General features: G+C 39.8%; 1 protein-coding gene and 1 long non-coding RNA gene across 12 annotated transcripts in view; one reads left to right on the top strand and one right to left on the bottom strand.

Annotated features, from left to right (window-relative positions):
• ARHGAP15 (Rho GTPase activating protein 15) overlaps positions 1–20,932 on the top strand; it is a 464,338-nt gene that overhangs the window by 274,658 nt on the left and 168,748 nt on the right. For all 10 annotated transcript variants that reach the window (XM_039495675.1, XM_039495671.1, XM_039495670.1 and 7 more), the window contains exon 9: positions 14,219–14,341. In XM_039495675.1, coding sequence (XP_039351609.1) covers positions 14,219–14,341 — 123 coding nt within the window. The remainder of the gene's footprint in view (positions 1–14,218; positions 14,342–20,932) is intronic.
• Positions 1–20,932, bottom strand: part of LOC120375069 — a 48,509-nt gene that overhangs the window by 2,329 nt on the left and 25,248 nt on the right. For both annotated transcript variants that reach the window (XR_005586420.1, XR_005586422.1), the window contains one exon: positions 13,562–13,670. This is a non-coding gene — a long non-coding RNA (uncharacterized LOC120375069). The remainder of the gene's footprint in view (positions 1–13,561; positions 13,671–20,932) is intronic.

Raw genomic sequence — 20,932 nt, 5'->3', positions numbered from 1 at the left:
TTAAAAATTTGCTACAGGTGAACTTTGAAAAACATATTTTGGTCAAATACTACTTAGCTTTTCCTCTGCAGATATTAAGGTGCTTTACAAAAGCATTTTATAGATTGGAAAATGGAGGCACAGAGACTGAAATTGACTTGGGTGAGGCCATCCAGCAGGTTAGTGGCAGAATTAATAATAGAATCCTGGTCTCTTAAATCCAACTCCAGTGAAGTTGCTGGATGTTTGTTTCTGTTTTTCTGGGAATTTTATATGCTGCTCTGTTGCTTTTACTATAGAGAAGTGCACTGAAGGAAAAAAAATGTACTCCATTGTGTTTCTGAATTTTGTGGGGCACACGGAGCCGCCTGCAGGGTGGCCACCCCCCAGCGCTGCAGCCAGACCTGGGCGAAGTGGCCCAAGCCGCCCAGGGACCACCACAGGGTGGCCAGAAGCAGCAGCAGCAGCGGGGCCATAGAGGGAGGGGCGCATCCGTGTGGAGCCCGCATCCCACTCTCCAGGGCTCTGCTCCCTCTGGGGCTGCCCTGCCCCAGCTCCTCAGCCCCCTGCCGGGACGGTCCTCCAGCTCTGCCCTCTAGGGTCCTGGCTGGTCCTGGAGGCGGGAGCCCCAGCTGGAGGGACCCAGGGCTGAGGCGCGGCCCAGGAGCCTCACCGCTTATCCCGCTGGTGTCGGGGGGAGCCCAGCGCTGGGGTGGCAAGAGGTGCAGGTGGAGGGGAAGAAAGAGCCCAGGGCTGCGGCGGCAGGGGTGTGGGTGGGGGTGAGAGCCCAGGGCTGGGGTGGGGGGGCAGCAAAAATTTTTTGCTTGGGGTGACAAAAAACCTAGATCTGGCCCTGGCTGTGGGAAATGTGGCCAACACATCCCTCGACCTGCTCCGCTTCCAGCAGCTCCCATTTGCCTGGAGCAGTGAACCGTGGCTAGTGGGAGCCGCGATTGGCCAGACCTGTGAACAGGGCAGGTAAACAAACCTGCCCAGCCTGCCAGGGGCTTTCCTTGAACAAGCGGCTTCCCAAGTTTGGGAAACACTGCACTATATGAATAAAACAGATTCACTGATTTCTGGCATTGTGATTTGTATACTTAAAATAAATGTAATGTATACGTAGCATAATGGCATTGTTAGGATGGTGACAATGACAACATGCAATCAGCTTTCAGAAATACTGCATTATTTTTCCTCCATATAAAAGCTACAAACAACTAATGCAAAATCTATGAGTGTGCACCTTCAGTTTGTAATGTAAACTTACAGTGAAACTAATATGTACTGCCAATTTATTTCCATTTATTTTAGCAGATTGGACAAACAAACATTTTAGAAGCATAAGAGTTTGATGCAGAAATATGAATTATATATTTATTTCATTGCATCTTTACTGCTATTGCACGTGGATTTCATGAAGTATAAGGACAGTATTTGGCACTTAAGTTGTAAGGCTGTCATATTACAGCAAAATTATATGTGCTACATAATCGTTGTTTTCTTTGTCCTATTATTTATTTCTGAGTTTGTTGCATAAATATTTACTGTTACAAATCTAATTGGTTGTTTCAACCACCTGTTTTAAAAACAATTTAAATACTGAATGTAATTTAAATTCATGCATTTAGGCCTATGATGGCCTTAAACAGTAGAAATATCTTCAAGGAATCCCTCTATACTCTTCTGGCCATCATCTGCTGCTGCACAGTTTTCAGGTCCATGCAACCTGTTCACAAAAACCATAACTCTAAGATCTAAGGTAAGAGGAGAGGGTTAGGGGTCAGGACTCCCGCTTTCTATCTTTTCCTCTGTCACTGGCTTGCTGGGTTCCTGTAAAGCAGACCACATATTTTCTCTGTGCCTTAATTTACCCATTTTTAAACAGGGTATAATAATAGCAACTACTTATTGCATAGGAATTGTAGGAGGCTGAAATAATAAGATGAAGGGTACTATACAACCATGAAGGGTGAGATTGTACCCTTTACTTTAGTGAGTACATAAATTAAGGAGACTCTCAAAAGATTTTGCATTCCTTGTGGAAGGAACAGGTAAAGTGCTGCCTTGCCCAAAGTGTTATAAATTCCAACACAATGAACTGCAAATCTATGCAATGATTATACAGTACTGTATCACTGTTAGACTCACATTTCCAGTATCCAAGGGATTATGGGACACTTTCTCTATGCTCACAATTAGTATCTCACATTTGGCACAGTCCTGCAAAGTGCTAAACATGCTGGCCCTGATTCTGCAAAGCACTTAAGCAAGTGATTAGCTTGAAGCATATGAATATTCCCAGTAAATCCAATGGATCTACTCAAACTGTTAAAGTTAACCACATGCTTAATTGTTTCTCAGGATTGGGACCAAAGTGCTCACTACCTTGAAGGATTAAGCTTGTGGCTCTTATCAGTGAAATAATGGCCTGAGTAAGTGTATTGGGAAGAAGTTAGTGAAGTATTGACCTGTATAAGTATTGTTCTCCTCGCACAAATCAGCTTCACCTTACAGGAAATGTTCGAGATTATTAAAGAAAGCACAACACACACTGCTGTATTGTTTTAACTTCAGCAATAAATCTCAATGAAAGAGAAACTAGCAATGCTAAAGTATTTGCATTGTTTAGTGCCTTAACTTCTCCCACTGGTGCTGTTCATTCCTTCTGAACCCTTTCTTTTTGAATGCATTACATGCAATAATGTTGGGAGTTATGATAAACAGATAGGCACTGTTATAATGTATTAGAGTTAGGAAGAGGCACTTGAAAGAAATTGGTTTTGCTATACACATGATGTGAAACAATCAATAGTGCTTTAGTCTGACAAGTACTGTCAATATCCATTGTCACAGTCCAGAAAGTCGTTAATGGATAGTTCTTCAAAAACCAGTGCTTTCAACACAGGTTCAACGTACTCAAATGTACCGTATTTGGCAGGAATTAATCATAGGTAAACCCTTGGGATTTTGTGTAAATATTTTGTAAATTGAGAGTGAAATAAAAGTCGTTGGGAGGAAGGTAGGATAGTATTGTATAGTGTGGGGATGTCGGGGTAAACCATGTCAATAAAATCATTCAGCCATATAGGGACATTTAGAAAATGTAAAACCTGTTCCTTTCTGGGTCATACAGGCCTTGTCCAAAGCATTGCTCCTCAAAAATTAGACTGCTGGAGATGTACTCTCTGGTTGCAGAGTTTGTATTTAATATTCTTTCACCACATTCACACAAAGTAATCACACATGCAATCATGGTCCTGATTCTGAAAGGATCAGTGTCTTTTCTGGTTCATTTAACTGCATCTGCACCATGTTTCTGGAGAAAAGTTTTGAAAACTTTCCCCCCTGCAATTTCAAGCCTGATCCACCATGATGCCTAACCTGTAAACTACCAAAACAGACCAGACGGCCACTCTTGGTGGCTCTGTTTTTTGGGAGACTCCCATATACTGTCCAAGTGTAAGATCTGTCTTTAAAGGAAGATCTCAAAAATAGAGAAATAAAGTTTAAATTGTTGATGAAGGAGCAAGCCCAAAGGCCAGCCTCCAGTCTCGGCTTAGAGAACCCTGCGTACATTGGCCTCTATGCACACTTACACTATGTCTGTTTTACACCCACTGGCAGCGGCCTATAGAGCATGTGCACACACTGTAATGTAAAGCAAGCTGTGCCCGCACTGTAGCATGTAACTACATGTATCAGTGAAAAGCTCTGTTGGGGGGAAGCTGTGGGGAAATCTTATTAACAATGTCACCTGAAAGTGAGAACAGGCGTTCACATGGCACATTTGTAGCCGGCGTTGCAAGGTATTTACATGCCAGATATGCTAAAAGTTCTTATGCCCCTTCATCTTCAACCACCATTCCAGAGGACATGCTTCCATGCTGATGGCGCTCGTTAAAAAATAATGCATTAATTAAATTTTGACTGAACTCCTTGGGGGAGAATAGTATGTCTCCTGCTCTGTTTTACCTGCATTCTGCTATGTATTTCACCTTATAGCCGTCTCAGATGATGACCCAGCATGTGTTCATTTTAAGAACACTTTCACTGCAGATTTGACAAAACTCAAAAGAAGGTACCAATGTAAGATTTCTAAAGATAACTACCACACTCAACCCAAGGTTTAAGAATCTGAAGTGCCTTCCAAAATCTGAGAGGGTTGAGGTGTGGAGCATGCTTTTAAAAGTCTTAAAAGATCAACACTCCAGTGTGGAAACTACTGAACTCGAACCACCAAAAAAGAAAATCAACTTTCTGCTGGTGGCATCTGGTGGCTGACTCAGATGATGAAAGTGAAAATGCATTGGTCTTCACTGGTTTGCATTGGTATTGAGCAGAACCCATCATCAGCATGGACGCATGTCCTCCAGAATGGTTATTGAAGATGAAGGGATATATGAATCTTTAGCATATCTGGCACATAAATATCTTGAAATGCCAGCTACAACAGTGCTATGCGAACGTCCGTTCTCACTTTCAGGTGACATTGTAAACAAGAAGCAGGCAGCATTATCTCCTGCAAATGTAAAATAACTTGTTTGTCTGAGTGACTGGCTGAACAAGTAGGACTGAGTGGCCTTGTAGGCTCTAAAGTTTTACATTCTTTTATTTTGGAATACAGTCTTTTGTACATAATTCTACATTTGTAAGTTCAACTTTCATGATAAGGAGATTGCACTACAGGACTTGTATGAGATGAATTGAAAATACTATTTCTTTTGGGGTTTTTTACAGCACAGGTATTTGTAATCAAAAATAAATATAAAGTGGGCACTGTATACTTTGTATTCTGTGTTGTAATTGAAATCAGTATATTTGAAAATGTTGAACACATCCACAAATATTTAAATAAATGGTATTCTATTATTGTTTAACAGTGCGATTAATTATTAATTATTTTTTTTAATTGCTTAAAAGCCCTATTTATAATGTAAACGCTCAATACAACCTTATAACGTGGGATACCCATCTTATAATTGAGACGACTACATGCAGCATCCTCTAAGCATTTCATAAACATTAAACATATTTTTTTTACAAAGCTAAATCCTATTTTAATAATATTAACACACAGGTGAACCAGATTGGTTTCCCGCTATGCATTCATCAATGTTCAGTGGGGGCCTAAGAGACACGGCATGAGCTGGCACCTAGTCTGCCAGTGTCACAACTGTCTTTTCCATTTCCAGCCTGCATGGGAGAGAATAATATCCAACAAATGGGTTTTGAAGGTTGTAACCTCAGTTATTCATTCCATTTCATCCCCATCCCTTTTCAGGGACCCATTTTGTGATCACTTGCTGACACAGGAAATCACCTCTCTTCTGTGCTCAGAGGATAGAAGCAGTTCCAGTCCAGCACAGAGGCAAGGATCTCTATTCCAACTACTTTATGGTCCCCAAAAAGAACATGGGATGGAGGCATATATTATATCTCACACATCTAATAACTGTGAAACCACAGAAATTCAGCATAGTGTGACTCTTGCTGGTATAATTCTTTGGTTAGATTCCAGCGATTCATTAATAATGCACAACCTTCAGACTGCATATTCACCCTTCTCACAAGAGATTTCTTCATTTTACAATCAACGAGGATCACTTCCATTATTGTGTGCTTCCATTCATACTCTCCTCTGCCCCCAGGGTATTCTCAAAGATCATGGTGGTCATAGCCATCTTCCTGCATTGATTGGGAATAATTGTCTTCCCTTAACTCAACAATTGGCTACTCAGGATGATCTTACCATGAGGTTCTGTCTGCAGTACGAACAACAAGATCTCTGTTCTACAGTTTAAGCCTTCAGTTCAACCTTTAAAAGGCTGCTTTGACCCCAGTATGACAGATTTCACAGAAGCTTCTCTGGATGCTGTGACAGCCAGAGCCTATCTATCTGTGGATGGGTTCATGATCTTGAAAAAGCTTATTTAAAATGTTCAACTAAGTCCTCTAACCATGGCAAAAATTGTCTCCAACTATTAAGATATATGGCAACTTGTACCTTTGTAACTCAATATGCCATGTTACATCTTCAGTGCTTCCAGGGATCGCTCAGGGTAGTTTTTATACTGAACAAGCACATTCTGGACAAGCAAGTGTCTGTTTTTCATCAGGTTCTGGATCCATTCAGTTGGGGGAAGAACCCTTCAAAGTCTGTGCAAGAGTCCCCTTCATTCAACCTCCTCTTACCATTGTTATAACATCAAATGCATCCCTCTTGGGATGGGGAGCACATCTAGTGTCACACAACATGCGCAGCAAAAGGCCTTCTCCAAGAGCATCTTCTTCATAGCAACTTTTTAGAATTGAGGGCAGTCAGAAAGGCTTCCACTCATTTCCTTCTACTTACCAGAGCCAAATCTGTCAAGGTCATAGCAGATAATGTGTCCTGCATGTTCTACATCCGTTATCAGGGTGGGGCATACGCTCCTTCACTTTGTGTCAAAGTAATAAAACTGTGGAACTGGTGCGTAGCCAACAATATAGCCTCATCTTCCTACCCCTCTTCCTACCCCTGAGGTATACAGAACAACATAGCTGACGACCTCAGCAGGCACTTGTCCCAGAATTATGAATGGGGTAATGGCAGATTTTCTCTTTACAGTGCTTTTCAAGGAAAAGGTTTCATTACAACCACATCCTAAATTTCGACCTAAAGAGTCTTCTGATTTTTATATCAACCAAGTCATTCAACTCCCAGTTTTATTCCCAAAGCTACATCAGACCAGTGAGGAAACTGGCTTCTATACCATGGATGTCAGAACGATGTTAGCCTTCTATCAGGAAAGAATCAAACCATTTAGAAAGACTCCTTGTTTGTTTCAGTCATGGAGAGATCCAAAAGATCCACAATCTCCGGCAAGAGACCCTTGAGGTGGATCTCTGGATATATTATCTCATGTTATGAGTCTGCCAATATCCATTCTCCTAGACTGTTAGTCCTTTCTACAAGATAGTAATCTTCTTCTATGGCGTTACTCAAGGATGTTCCAGGTGTTGACATTTGCAAAGCTGCAACCTGTACTCAGAAACATATTTTCTTCAAACACTGTGCTTTGGTTCATGCCTCGAGATCAGATGCTGTAGCTGGCAATGCAGCTCTGTCTTCAGTATTAGATTCTGCTCTGAAGTTCTCTGCTCCCTTTGGGGATATACATGGGAGGTCATCCAAAGTGAATCACTCACAGGGACACTATTCAAAGAAGAAGGAGACATTACTCACCTTGTGTAGTAACTGGAGTTCTTTGCAGGGCCGCCCAGAGGATTCAGGAGGCCTGGGGTTTTCGGCGGCAGGGGGCCCCTGCTTTGGCGGTAATTCGGCAATGGGGGGTCCTTCCGCTCCAGGACCTGCCGCCGAAGTGCCCCGAAGACCCGCAGAGGGGGCCCCCTGCCGCCGAATTACCACCGAAGCGGGACCCGGCACTTCGGCAGGGTCCCCCCGCTACCGAAAACCCAGAGCGGAAGAAGCTCCAGGGGCCCAGGCCCCACAAGAGTTTTCCGTGGCCCCCGGAGTGAGTGAAGGACCCCGCTCCAGGGGCCCCGAAAAACTCTCATGGGGGCCCCTTCGGAGCCTGGGGCAAATTGCCCCACTTGCCCCCCCTGCGCGGCTCTGGTTCTTTGAAACATGTCTCTGTGGGTGCTCCAGTATCTGCTCTCTTTCTCCTCTGCTTCAGTTTCCTTTCATGGAACTTCACGGTAGAGAAGAAACAGTGTGGTTCACTTATGCAGCTCTAAATATCTTTGGTACAGGCACGAGGATGTCTGGAGTGCATGCACAGGCCAAAATGGCACTGCTACTGAAAATCTCTGATCAAAGGTACCCCCTGAAATGGAGCACATATAGGGCACACATCTCAAAGAACTCTAGTTACTGAACAAGATGAGTAACGTCTCCTTATCCTTTTGCTGCTGGATTGTAGTGTCCTGCTCTCATTTTTGGCAAGGGAAAATTTAGAATGATATTTTGCCTTCTGTAGTTTTCACCTACACATTCTGTAAAGCTTTCCTGGCCCAGCACAGACAACCATGCATTCCCCTTTCGTCTCTCACAAACTATTTGTGTTTCCAGTGGGAATAATCTGTGCAGAGAGAGAGGGGGCAATGATACTTGCATGGGTCTTTACTGGTTGGAGCATGCTGTTTTTTAAGCATGTATGTGTAGTGCACTTTAAACAGTGCTCCAGAATTTGTTCCATCATATGTCAGAATAGCCAATATAATAGTACCAACTGAAATGCCTATTTATAATGAATGTTGGAAGTGTAAAGGCAGCAAAGACTCCTGTGGCACCTTAGAGACTAACAGACGTTTTGGAGCATGAGCTTTCGTGGGTGAATACCCACTTTGTAGGAGGTGTAAAGAAATGCTAAACTGTATTATAATGTCCAGCCACTAGGTGGCACTGTGTATAAAAGACCTCATAAAAGACCTTCAGCTATACCTGGAAGAGCACTGAAGGATCTTATGCTGAACATATCTGGTGTGTGAGCAAGATCATGACGTGGTATCAGGAGTAAACTAAAAATAGAAACAGAAGGAACATAGCAACTAAGATTGGAAACAGAAGGAACATAGCAACTAATGTTGAAGACAGAAGGAACAGCAACAAACTTGCAGACGGAGGGAGTAAAGCAACAAAGGGTGCAGGATCTCATCAACTTGCCACTCTTCAAAGCCCAGAGAACTCCAGCTTGGACACACCTTCACAATGGACAGACTGGAAACAATATTTTGCAAGATTTCACATTGCAAATAAATTCCACAAAGAAAATGGAGATATACTGGTATCTTCTTTAATATATGCTATGTGGAAGCAAGCAAACCATACGTTTAAATCCTTTGACTTTCCTGAAGACAGTCACAAAGATTACTATAAAAAGCTGTTTGATGCATACTTTATACCCCCAGAGAACTGTGGTTGATGAAAAAGCATGCTGTCACCAGAGAATTCAAGAACAAGGAGGAAATGTTGACCGTTTCATAAGAGCTCTGCAAACATTGGCTGAAAACTGACTTGGGAAATGCAAAAAGAGAAAATCAGACAGACTGGTTATTGGATTAACAGACAAAAACCTTTCATAGCAACTACAGTTGCAGAGAGATTTAACCATATATACAGATAGCTATACGGATAGCAAAGGCATCAGAATTAGTCAAACAATAGAACAAAAGGGAGGAGCAACTTGAAAAATCTGAAACGAGCTTAGAAGCTACAAATAGAAACTTGTGTGTTAAAAGTCATTATCATAAAACCCCAAAGGAAGGAGAGAGAACTCCTAGGCTAAGGGCTTGTCTTCACTATTGAGCTAAATTGGCACTGTTGCCATCAATGAAGTGACATCAATTTAGCGGGTCTGGTGAAGGGGGGAGGGATAGCTCAGTGGTTTGAGCATTGGCCTGCTTAAACCCAGGGTTGTGAGTTCAATCCTTGAGGAGGCCACTTAGGGATCTGGGGCAAAAATTGGTCCTGCTAGTGAAGGCAGGGGGCTGGACTCAATGACCTTTCAATGTCCCTTCCAGCCCTAGGAGATTGGTATATCTCCTATTATTATTATTATTATTATTATATTATAAAGAAGATGCACTAAAGTTAATGGGAATCTGCTCTCCCGTCAACTTCAATATGCCACCTCGAGTGTCTCCTGTTGACATAATGATATAGCACAGTGTAGATGCTGCTTTAAGTTGATTTAAGTTACGGAGACTTAAGTTACATAACGTTAGTTCGACTTGCAGTGATAGTGTAGACAATGCCTAAAAGGGACAAGTTCCAGTCTACATGTGAAAAAGTAACATCCCAAGATAAGATGCATGTCCAGGCTGAGTCACACAGTGTAATGAATGCATGAAATATGGACATTTTACAGCTGTTTGCCTCACCAAAGTCAGTCAGGCAGTTGACTCATACTACAGACAACCAAGAGCCATTGTTTCTGGGTTTTATCACTTGTGATGACATAGAACCTGCCTGGAGACTGAAATTGAATATTCACGACAAGACGATTGACTTTAAAATAAACTCAGTAGCTGACATCACAATCATCTCAGGAGGCACTTACAATCACCTTTAATCCTTCCCAGAGCTGAAGTCACCACACAGCTCTGACTAGCTCTGCATGGGCCACTTCACCATAGAAACAACTTAAAAAGACAAAGCTATGCATTCAGAGTTCATGTGAACAAAGGATCAAAGACCAAGAGCTTCTCAACTGCAGCACAGTAGACATGATGGGCTTAGTGAGAAAGATGGAGGAATTCTGTGGAGAATTTGATAATATTGGGTTTTTTAATGGAGATCCAGTACAAATCAACTTCAGAGATGATGCTGTAAAACACCTCTACCAAACAGACCTTGGAAGAGACTAGCTGCAAATTTATATCAATTCAGAGGACATAATTACCTGGTTGTAATGGACTATTTTTCCAGTTATACAGAAATATAGTGTATGTGAAATAGCTAACATGTTGCAGTGTTATCTAGAAACTGAAGTGCACTTTTGCTGATATCGGTATTCCAGAACAACTAGTGAAGGACAATGGACCACAATTCACTGCAGCAGAATTTAAGTCATTCGTAATGAAATATGATTTTGATCATATTACTAGCAGTCCACAAGTGAATGGAGAGGCTGAGATAGCTGTATAGACAGCCAAGAAAATCTTACAGCAGGAAGATCCATTCATCACTCTTCTGAGTTACAGATCAACACCAGCAGCTACTGGATGTAGTCCAGCACAACTCCTGTTGGGAAGACAACTCAGAACTTCTGTTCCAACTTTGGAAAATAACCTATCTCCAAAGTGGCCATACATAGAAAGAGTAGCTAAATTGGATAAAAAGGGTAAAAGAGCTTATGAACCCTTTTACAATAGATGTCAATCAGTTAGAGAACTGCCAGGTCTAGAACCTGGTGACCGTCTTCTTGTCATATTGGGTGAAGAAAAAGGATGGACAATTCCAGCTGCCATAAAGGAAAAGAATTCAGGACCCAGATCATACGTAAGTGAGAACAACCAGGAGGAGTTCAACAGAAACTGTTAACATCTACAGTTTGTTTTTCAGAAAGAACAATCAACAGAGCAGCCTCTACAGATGGCAGATGCAGAACAAAAAGACAAAGACTCAAGGATTCCAAACTGACTGTAGCCAGTCTTTTTAACTAATGGACAGCTAGATGGCCAAGTTGTTACATGCACTTGGTAGTTAATCTGTTTGAGTTTGCCAACTTCCATTAATGGAAGATCTTCACTAGTCACACCCGTAGTCTGAAATTTGAAAAAGTAAAGTACTATAGAAAACTGTTTGTTATAATCTTTCTGTTGTATAACTACACTTTTCCATTTGGAAACAACATCTAGCTCTCTTTGCATTTCCAAATATAAAACAAAGCCATTATTACATGGGGATACCACGAGAGCAGCGGTTTGGCAGGAAAAAAGATATTTCTAAACAAGATCCCAGCAAGAGTATTTCTAGCCAGTGCTCAATTCTGGATCATATTATCCAAACCCTTGAATTTCTGGGAGGTTTCCCTCTGGTGACTTGCATGTGCTTACCAGCATAATATAAGAAACTCATCAAAATTGGCTTTGCTGTTGTTTTTCTCCATGCTATATATAATCTAACATTGAATATACAAAAAGTGTCTATGACAATAATGATTCCTACCTCTAGATGTAGTTTTAACACCCTAGTTGCTGTATCAGGTATAAAACTGCACAGCTGGAATAAAACATAAGTATTATTTACCCCACACATTGAATTGTAGATCCCCTATCTAACTGTTCTTCAGTGTGAACCACACTGGGATCTGTTAAATCATCTTAACAAATTTGGTGTTACAGTCAGAGCTAATACTGAAGTGAAAGCAGGCATTATGTGAATTATAATTTATAAGTATTTCAGAATCCTGCAGACTGAGAAATGTGGCAGGCATAAAGTAACTGAGTGGTTTTACTTGTGCCATATTTGAAATGGGGAGGCTGCACCCTGGGAGCAAGGAAAGAAAAATTGAACTACTATGGAGAGAATTAACTTAAGCCACATACCCACAGTCAGAAAACTAAATACAATTCACTTTACTGTTTCAAAGTACCCTTAAGATGCAGTACTGGAAACATCCATTTGTTATTCTTTTTATAGCAAGGCTGAGTGACTTGGAATTTTAGCCCATCCTTGCCAAGGATTGCCTAACTTTGAACAAAAAGTTCTAAAATATAAAGTGAACAAAAGAGTCAACTATCAATTGAACACTAATCTTTATATTCTATGATGCATCACCCTAAGAATGCTACCATTAAAAATGTGAAGTCTATTTTTCATAGATGATGGATTATTGTACCAAGCTGTGTATTTTCCAATAAAGTGTTGTTTTATTTGTCCTGTGTGATTACTAGTTTGTGGAAGTATGTGTGGGGTCATTTTAGTGCTGTGGGAAAATTGAACACTCTTCTGTTAAAATCAGTAGTGAAATCAGAAGCAAACTATGCTCTGATTATCATAGGCATGTGTTTAAACGTTTCTTTCCTTAATTGGTTATGGTTATATTTACTTAAAATGAACAATTTGGCAAGTTTTGCTCCCTTGACAACAGCAAAGCGTAAACCGTTTTATAAGATTGGCTGTTAAAATCAGATTTGTAATATAAACCACATTATTCCAGGATTTTGTACTGTTCTTTAAGAGGACCCTTTAAATCATCACTATTTTATAATTGTGCACCTTTTAGCATTCTGTTTTTATTTATAACTAATGTGAAATTGCTTGCTACAAAACCCAGCATAATCTGTATCATGATTTCCCTCTATAATGTTTTTCTCAGATCCTTCTAGTGAGGACTGCTGCATCTTGGGGGAGATTTCATGTGGTGGGAGGATATGTACTTCTATAACCACGCTGCCATAGAAGTTATGAAAGGAGAGTGGCCCTGAATGCTCCATAGAAGCCCTGCCACTGGAGGGCTGAATCATCCCTCTTAGAGGAGCACACAGAAGGAACAGTAAATTTGTGGATCTCCTCTTCTCCATGAAGAATTGGGGATCAGCTACCTTTCTGGTGAACAATTCTGTGGGGAGGTGCTCTCTGCAGTCCAAGGTCCATGAAAAGGAATGAGCTGGAGACTGAGTGGGCCAAGACACAGATATCATCCCCCCTCAGCCCTGGAGATCTTACTGGAAAAGATGGTACAGCATCTTGCTATATAACCTTTTGTTCACAGCCCTCCAGGTGACTTAGGGACTGCCAGAGCCAGGGCACAAGGAAACTGGAAAAGCCTTATGAGGGGCAAAAAAACGGATATCTCTGGCCTCCCACAGATCTCTTAGAATGTGTGAGGTTGGGGAATACTCACAGAGATTTTTCTCACCTAGATTCCCTACTCACTGCTTTAAACACAGGATGGAACAATACAGACATGGAGACGTGCTGAACGCTGAAGTAGGGAATATGTTGGGGTCCTGGCTATGCCTCTTGCCATCAATAATGCCAGTTTAGGGGGCTGTGACAGTTCATAGAATCATAGAATTCAAGATCAGAAGGGATCTCTGTGAACATCCCAGCAGACAAGTTATAGCTGACCTGCATCATCACGGTTTGCTCCTGTGGACTCTCAGGAAGTGGGTCCCACATCTTGCTGTCATAAACCACAAAAGAACTTGGCCCAAAGGTTTCTCATCGCAGTAAATACCTAAATATAATAAAATGAAATATTTAGAATTGGAACACTTTTTCTTCTATAAATTAATCTTGCTTATGTTTCTTGTCATTAAGCCATGCTTTCTACAATTGTATTAACAATAATGGGATGCCTAATCTGACTTGGCAAGGGGATTCAGATCAGCACCAGTGCTATGTCAACCCACCCCTTCTCATAAAAATAGTATCCCACTAATAACATATAGCACACTTCCAATTGGAACTTTCAGTTGAATAATCATCCATGTGAAACTCTTGGGATTCATGAATGTTTCACAAGTAAACTGGTGGCCATCCAAATATTTATGAACAATAAATAATATGACTCCATGAATAATATTGAGTGAATGCATCATGTTTTTTCACACAAATATTAATTAAACTCTTTGTACTATCCCACCAGCTATGCTGCTGACCTACTGTGTGATTTCTCAAGGGTGGACATGGCCATTGTTTTCCAAGAAAATTTGCACAAAGTACTACTAGTTTTAAAAATGTGGCTTTACTAGAAATGTAGATTTTATTTTATTTTTTCTCCAGTTTTCAGACTGAACTACAGTGCCTCTGATACAAATGACAGGAATCGAGTCAAAAGCAGATTAAAGAAGTTTATCAACCGAAGACCCTCACTGAAAACGTTGCAAGAAAAAGGACTTATTAAAGGTGTGTTTTCTCTTATCTATTTTTTCTGATTAAAAACTGAAAGTTCATTAATGAGTGTTCCTATTTCACAATATTTTCATTCCTGTCACCAATCAAATGCATAGGACTATTTGGATTTTTCTGGTATTTCTTGCTAGATATTTTTTCTGCTGTGTATCAGAGAACTCATTCAGTTTTGTAAGAGATTAGCTTTTCTGACTAAAACAACATGTAGTTAAATGTCTCTCTGTATTGCTTGGCTTCTTCTGATGCTATTTTGGTGTGCATGTTCTAGAAACCCTCACACTTCACACAATTGTACACCATCTACATTGTAAAGAAGAATGTTATACACCAGGCGTCAGCAACCTTTAGCACGCGGCTCGCCAGGGTAAGCATGCTGGCAGGCCAGGCCGGTTTGTTTACCTGCCATGTCTGCAGGTTCAGCCGATCATGGCTCCCACTGGCTGCAGTTCGCCGCTCCAGGCCAATGGGGGTGGCGGGAACCCACGGCCGTCACATCCCTCAGCCCGCGCCACTTTCCGCAGCCCCCATTGGTCTGGAGCGGCAAACCATGGCCAGTGGGAGCCACAATTGGCCAAACTTGCAGACACGGCAGGTAAACAAACCAGCCTGGCTCACCAGGGTGAGTCACGTGCCAAAGGTTGCCGACCCCTGCTATACACCTTCATTTTCTAACCCATATATCTAGTTCTTTGTAAGATAAAATTATATATATATTTAGAGAGAGAGAGAGAGAGAGAGTATTAACCAACAAAAGGTAACTATGTTTTTTCTCTAAATATATATATATTTAGAGAAAAAAACATAGTTACCTTTTATATATATATTTAGAGAAGAAACATAGTTACCTTTTGTTGGTTGATCTCAGGAATGCGGTTTTCCAAAATGTAGGTACTGTTAGCTTATAACTGGTGGTATTCTGACCACCAGTGGTCAAGCAAGACCATATATTCAAATATCTTCTGGAATTGTGCTTGAAAAATTTGAACACTCACCAATTAGTATGTGCAAAAACTACAACTGTATATGCAAACTGTCTAGATATGGGTTCTTTGCCTCAAGATCTTGGCACCCCTTGGGTGCCAGCAATTCTGAGCCAACAGCAGTCAGTTAGCAGTCAACAGCTTTAGGGTTTAAACCTACCACCTTTGCCCAGAATCAAGGTGGTGGCAGACAGCTGCCTTCACCCAGCCCCCGACAGTGCACAGAGCAATGCTTGGGATCACCTCAGGATCTGACCCTTAATATTTAAAATATTATGGGGCAGATATTCACAGTTTGGCACACACAAACATTCTTGATTATTTTTTGAGAGATTTTTAAAAATGCCTAAAGGATTGAAGAGCACAACTTGCACTGAAAGTCAATGAGATTTGTGATTCTAGATCCCTTAGGCACTTTTGAAAATATTCCCCCACAAATACATGACGTATTTACACATAAATTAGTCACATGCACATTTATATGTGCAGTTCTGTGCCTAACTTTCAGAATCTGTCCCTAATCAACTATTGTATCCCAATATAATATGTAAGGGATTTGGATGCCACTTTAAAAAGCACAATTTGGGTTGAGGGTGGGATTTGAGTGCACCATTTTAGTTTGTTTCAGTTATTACAGTATCCAAGCAGAATCTTGTGTTGTAATTTATAGTCTTTTAATTTCTGTATTAAAGGGTGGTTTTTTTTCAGTTTAATAAAGTGTAGCTGAAGAATCTCCTCTGGCGTTACACAGGGATCAGATGTGATCCCTACTAACAAATCCAGATTCATTAACATAACTCAAATCCATCCTCTAATGTATCTCTGTAGGAAAACCAGATGCATTTGTTTTCAGATATAGTTGCATTAGACTCCTGATTCACTAACATAGCCTGGTTCTAATTGGGATGTTCTTGTATGGAAAACCCAGATGCATTATGTTCTGCCATAGAGAGTCAGGATCTGCATTCCCTAGCAGAGTTTAAATAATAAACTAATGTAACTGTACAGAAAACATGTTAGTTTTCTTCCAAGAAGATTCATTAGGATTAGGTTGTGGCCATGCAAATGAGTCAGGATTCGTTAGCAGGGCTTAATTCCAATCTACAGTAAGTCTATGTGAAATGCTCATTTGATAAGGTTCCTTCATTGTCTTTAGTGGAATTTATCCCTTAATCTGTTATAATGTTATGAAAATTTAGTTGCAGTGCTTACACACAGACTACTTTTAAATGTTAATTTTTAGGCTTATATTACAATATTTTAAATAGCAAATTGCAACCATCCAGATTAAAAATAAAGGGCTTACAAATTTCATGTTTTAAAATGCATCCATTTTTTCCCTATAGGTGATTTAAATGGCTTCAGAAACATCGCATAACTCTTTCCCCTATTCTTGGGGGGTGGGGAGAGGGGGAATGTTGACCAATTTTTACAAGAAATTCTTCCAACTCTGAAGACATACATACTAACTTTAATCCCAGAGGGGAATACTTGTGTCAGAATGATAAATCCCTTAAAATAATTAATACTTTCAATAAAAGTACATCTATAGCCTTGCAGGACATCAGAGTGCCAAACTTATAACAAAAGCTGTTCTATGGGCTAGTGAAGAATTGATATAAATATCTGTGAAGCATGTGGTGATAATTACACCAAAGCAGTGGCACTGTAGGTGCTATGAAAACCTTCACTTTTCATCAAGTGCCATTCATATTTGCCAGGGGCGCTAGAAAGCTCTCAAATCTGTATTGATTTTTTTACTTTGTGTGTCACACTGGAACCAAAACTCCAATAAATTTAACACGTAAATTATAGGCAAGAGTGAATACATTTTAAGGTGGTAAGTTCACTTAAATGCAATCCTCTTCTCTGTTTGTCACTGATGTGTGCACTCTTAGCCAGAGGACTCAACACATTTCTCAACTTGGGATATATATGCTTCCAAATTAAATTGTAGTTTTTAATCCTGGGGTACTTTGATCCATCAATACAGTTATTAGAAAATCTGGAAATTATGTAGTTGTCACTTAACCCTTAACAAAACTTTGTTTTAAAGAAACGTAAGTACTGCATGAAGGAGAGTGGCAGATTCATATGGAAATGTGATTTGCACATGTATTTTAAATATAAGGTTCATCAGACTCTGAAATGTGCGAGGTTATTTTTCTTGCTTCGCACTATCCCACTTACTTTCAGTGTCATCTAATTATTTGGGCACTAAGGTCCAGATTTTTAAATGTATTTAGGCCCATGAAGTTGCAGATAGGTGTTTAATGGGATTTTCAAAAAGCACCTAGACGACTGACTTAGTGGAGCATAGGCATCTAGACACTTTTGAAAACCCCTCTAGGCCTCTATCTGTATCTTTAGGCACCTAATAACTTTTGAAAAACTAGGTCTACATATCTTTCTGTGCAGAAGTATATAATTTCTTATGGAAACCTTAAACAATTAATGCCATTAAAATGATATGTACCCTGATCCTATATACATGAATTACATTCCTAATGTGAGTCGTTAGTGTTCGTAATACTAGACCATAATGATTTAATTATTCTGGAAGGTTGCAATATAACACAACTTTATTTCTTGGCATTCAGAATGATAACACATAAGAACCCAAAACACAGAATGAAAGCAGGGTGCTCCCTAAGGCAGAGAGGCTCAACCCACCCCACCTTGCAGTAGGCTTGCTCTTTGCAGATTGACTGCACAAGACCCAGATCATACACTTCCCTACAGAGCCTCAGAGTCTGCAAGCAGGACCAGGAATCACCTCACACTTAAGTGATGGCTTGTAATTTCAACACAACTTCCACTACAACCCTGCCCTCCACGTATACTGAATATATAGAAACTGCTTTTTTAATGCCCCCCAAAACCCAGTAATTGTAAAATTGCTGTTTTGATGCTCGTTTCAGTCTCTCTCCCTCTCTTTACCGCTATCTACCCCTCAACATTTAAGAGGGTGTCAAGCAGAAACATTTCTCAGCTTAGGCTTTGATAAAAATTTTTAGCAATCCAACTCTACAAATTAAGTTGTAGCAGGGATAGATCAGCATTTATTTGCCTTTGGAATGCACTGCACTGCATCTCATTCAAAGCTTTGTATTCTCAAAAACCAGTGGGGATAGTACTACTAGGCCAACTACTCTTTTTTCCAGAATTAGAACAGTGATGTTCCATTTTTCCAATGGCACTAATATTTTTTCCACTGCTGTACTTGTGCTTTTATTTTAATAAAAACATCTAAGAAATTGACACCGTAAGAGTTCTGTGAGAACTTGCATACATACACACCAAAAATAATTAAGCAGTAACATTCTGAATGCGGCTGTGACTTCTGTGATCTTGTTTTAAATGTTCATTTTACAGCCGTATTGTCTCCCATTTTCTGGGTTTCTGCAGCTTAGAGTCAATAGCTCAGACTGTGGGCTGCACAAGCTGCATGTGAAGAGTATGTCTGTCAGGTTTCTGGTAGTGAGCAATTAATAGCAGTGAGCAATTAATAGCAGCTGTAGTTATCATTTTATAATCTTACACTTTTGTTAGTATCCATGCCATCCCATTTTGGTGTCTCATTTTATATCAGCGTGCAACGCTGTCACAGACACCACCATCTTGAATAGAAAGTTTAATGCATAGATATCAAGAATGTGTAATGCAAACCATGCTGCCAAACATATTATGAATATATTGCTCTTCTTAAAAATGCTTGTTGGTTTTTCATTCTACGGTATTGACTAACTGTCTGTGTTTGATGCATGGTTTACCAGCCTGATGTAGACTTATGGTTAGAGCTTAACTTGTTAGTTCTGCTTTTGCAGCCAATTCAGAATAACTACAGATGCCCAAAATATTAAAATTGACTGCTCAAATGGACTCAGTGTGGGAGTTTCATTGGTTTTAAATTGATAACAGCTGAAAGAGTGAATGATTAAAGCTGTACACAGGGATAGTATGCAGCTTCTTTGTTCAAGTTCTTGTGAACAGAGTCCACTATATGAGAATTTCCTTTGTTACAATAAAGGATACTTCTGAATAATCATTAGTTAAACATTTTAAATGATGAAGAAGAGAATTTTAGGTGCTTATAGAAGGAATAATTCCTGAGAAGCTGGAATAAACTTTAAGAAGATGAAGTAGGTTTCTATTCAGAGGGGAGCATTTAAATTTAAGTAGCATTCCATAAGGTGGTAATTGTGTCTATTTCCCAGGCACTGGAGTTAAATAAGCTGGCTAGGAAACATAAACTGTCATAACAAGAGGTTAGAAGTGTTGTGTACATCTTTTTTTTTTCAAGTCATAAAAAGTGGAGTTCTGAAGTGCCCTAATATAGACAAATCAAACAAAACCCTCTTTTGCTTCCTTTATCTATTGGGAACTGTTTTTGTTTTCATTATATGAAAAGATGTTCTAGTTACTTTCTTCTCTTACAGTGATTTAAAATATTAATAGATATTAAAGAAGAACATTTTAAGAGCAATAATTTAGTTTTTCAATAAGTGAGTTAAAAAAAGAAAAGAAATATCAAATTGTTGCCTACAAAAATTAATTCTTAGCACTTGTATAAATGCTTGTTTTCAAAATATTGTACACGCATAAATATATTGTACACGCATATGAGTTCTGAGAATGTACATATTGTGATGTAAGCATTAGTATCTCCATCTTATAGACAAGGAAATGGAAACTCAGAGAAATTAAGTGACTTGGATCAAAGTCCTACAGTGTCCGGGGCAGAACTTGGTTTTGACCTTAGGAGTTCTTGGCCTCCAGCTGCATATTCAGTCACTAAATAATCTTGCTTTTCTAAAATAATACTTTTTAGAAGGAAGTAGATTGGTTTAAATGTTTACTGTAGCCTTTTTCATTGCTTAGCAGCTATAACAGTGCTGTGACAACTAGCCTCATGTTGCCCCATTTGCCTATATGGTTCTTCAGTTGAAGACAATAATAATACTTAGCACCTGTTATCTAAGGATGACAAAGTGTGTTTCAAAACATTAACTATAAGATAAGTAAATAGGGCTATATTCATTTTTACAGATAGATAAACTGAGGTTAAGCAGTCTGCAGTTCAAGAATAAAATCCAAAGATGAAATACTGGCCGCACTGAAATCTATAGGAGTTCTGACATTGATATCAGTGGAGCCAGGATTTCACCTCTGGAATTCTGACTTCTCTGTTCCTTGCTCAAACCACCATTCACTAAACCAATGTGGTTTTTTTTCAAAGTATAACACTTGGCTCCCTATTATTGGAAATTGTAAAAGTAACTTGAGATTCCTGGATGCCAGACATGATGTACTTATAGTAGTTACGGTAACTTGCTGAACCGTAAAGCATTAATTATTCCTCAGTCATTGATATGTTGACTATCTATAGACAATGCAGTCCATTGCCCCGTCATTTCTGACCCATCATTTTACAAACACCCTAGCCCCTCAAATGAGAGACAGTTTTACATCTTTTTAATGTAATTAGCATCAGAGAACATTCCATGTCATGTGAAGAATTTGACAGGTCTTCATTGAAATTTATAACCAATTAAGATGTCAAAGGAGGAAGTACTAGAACATTTTAATCATAAATCTCTGTATA

Source organism: Mauremys reevesii, linkage group 11 (genome assembly GCF_016161935.1).
Source record: "Mauremys reevesii isolate NIE-2019 linkage group 11, ASM1616193v1, whole genome shotgun sequence".
Taxonomy (NCBI): Eukaryota; Metazoa; Chordata; order Testudines; family Geoemydidae; genus Mauremys; species Mauremys reevesii.
Note: the sequence above shows the minus strand (reverse complement) of the source record. Positions and strands in the feature narration are given on the sequence as shown.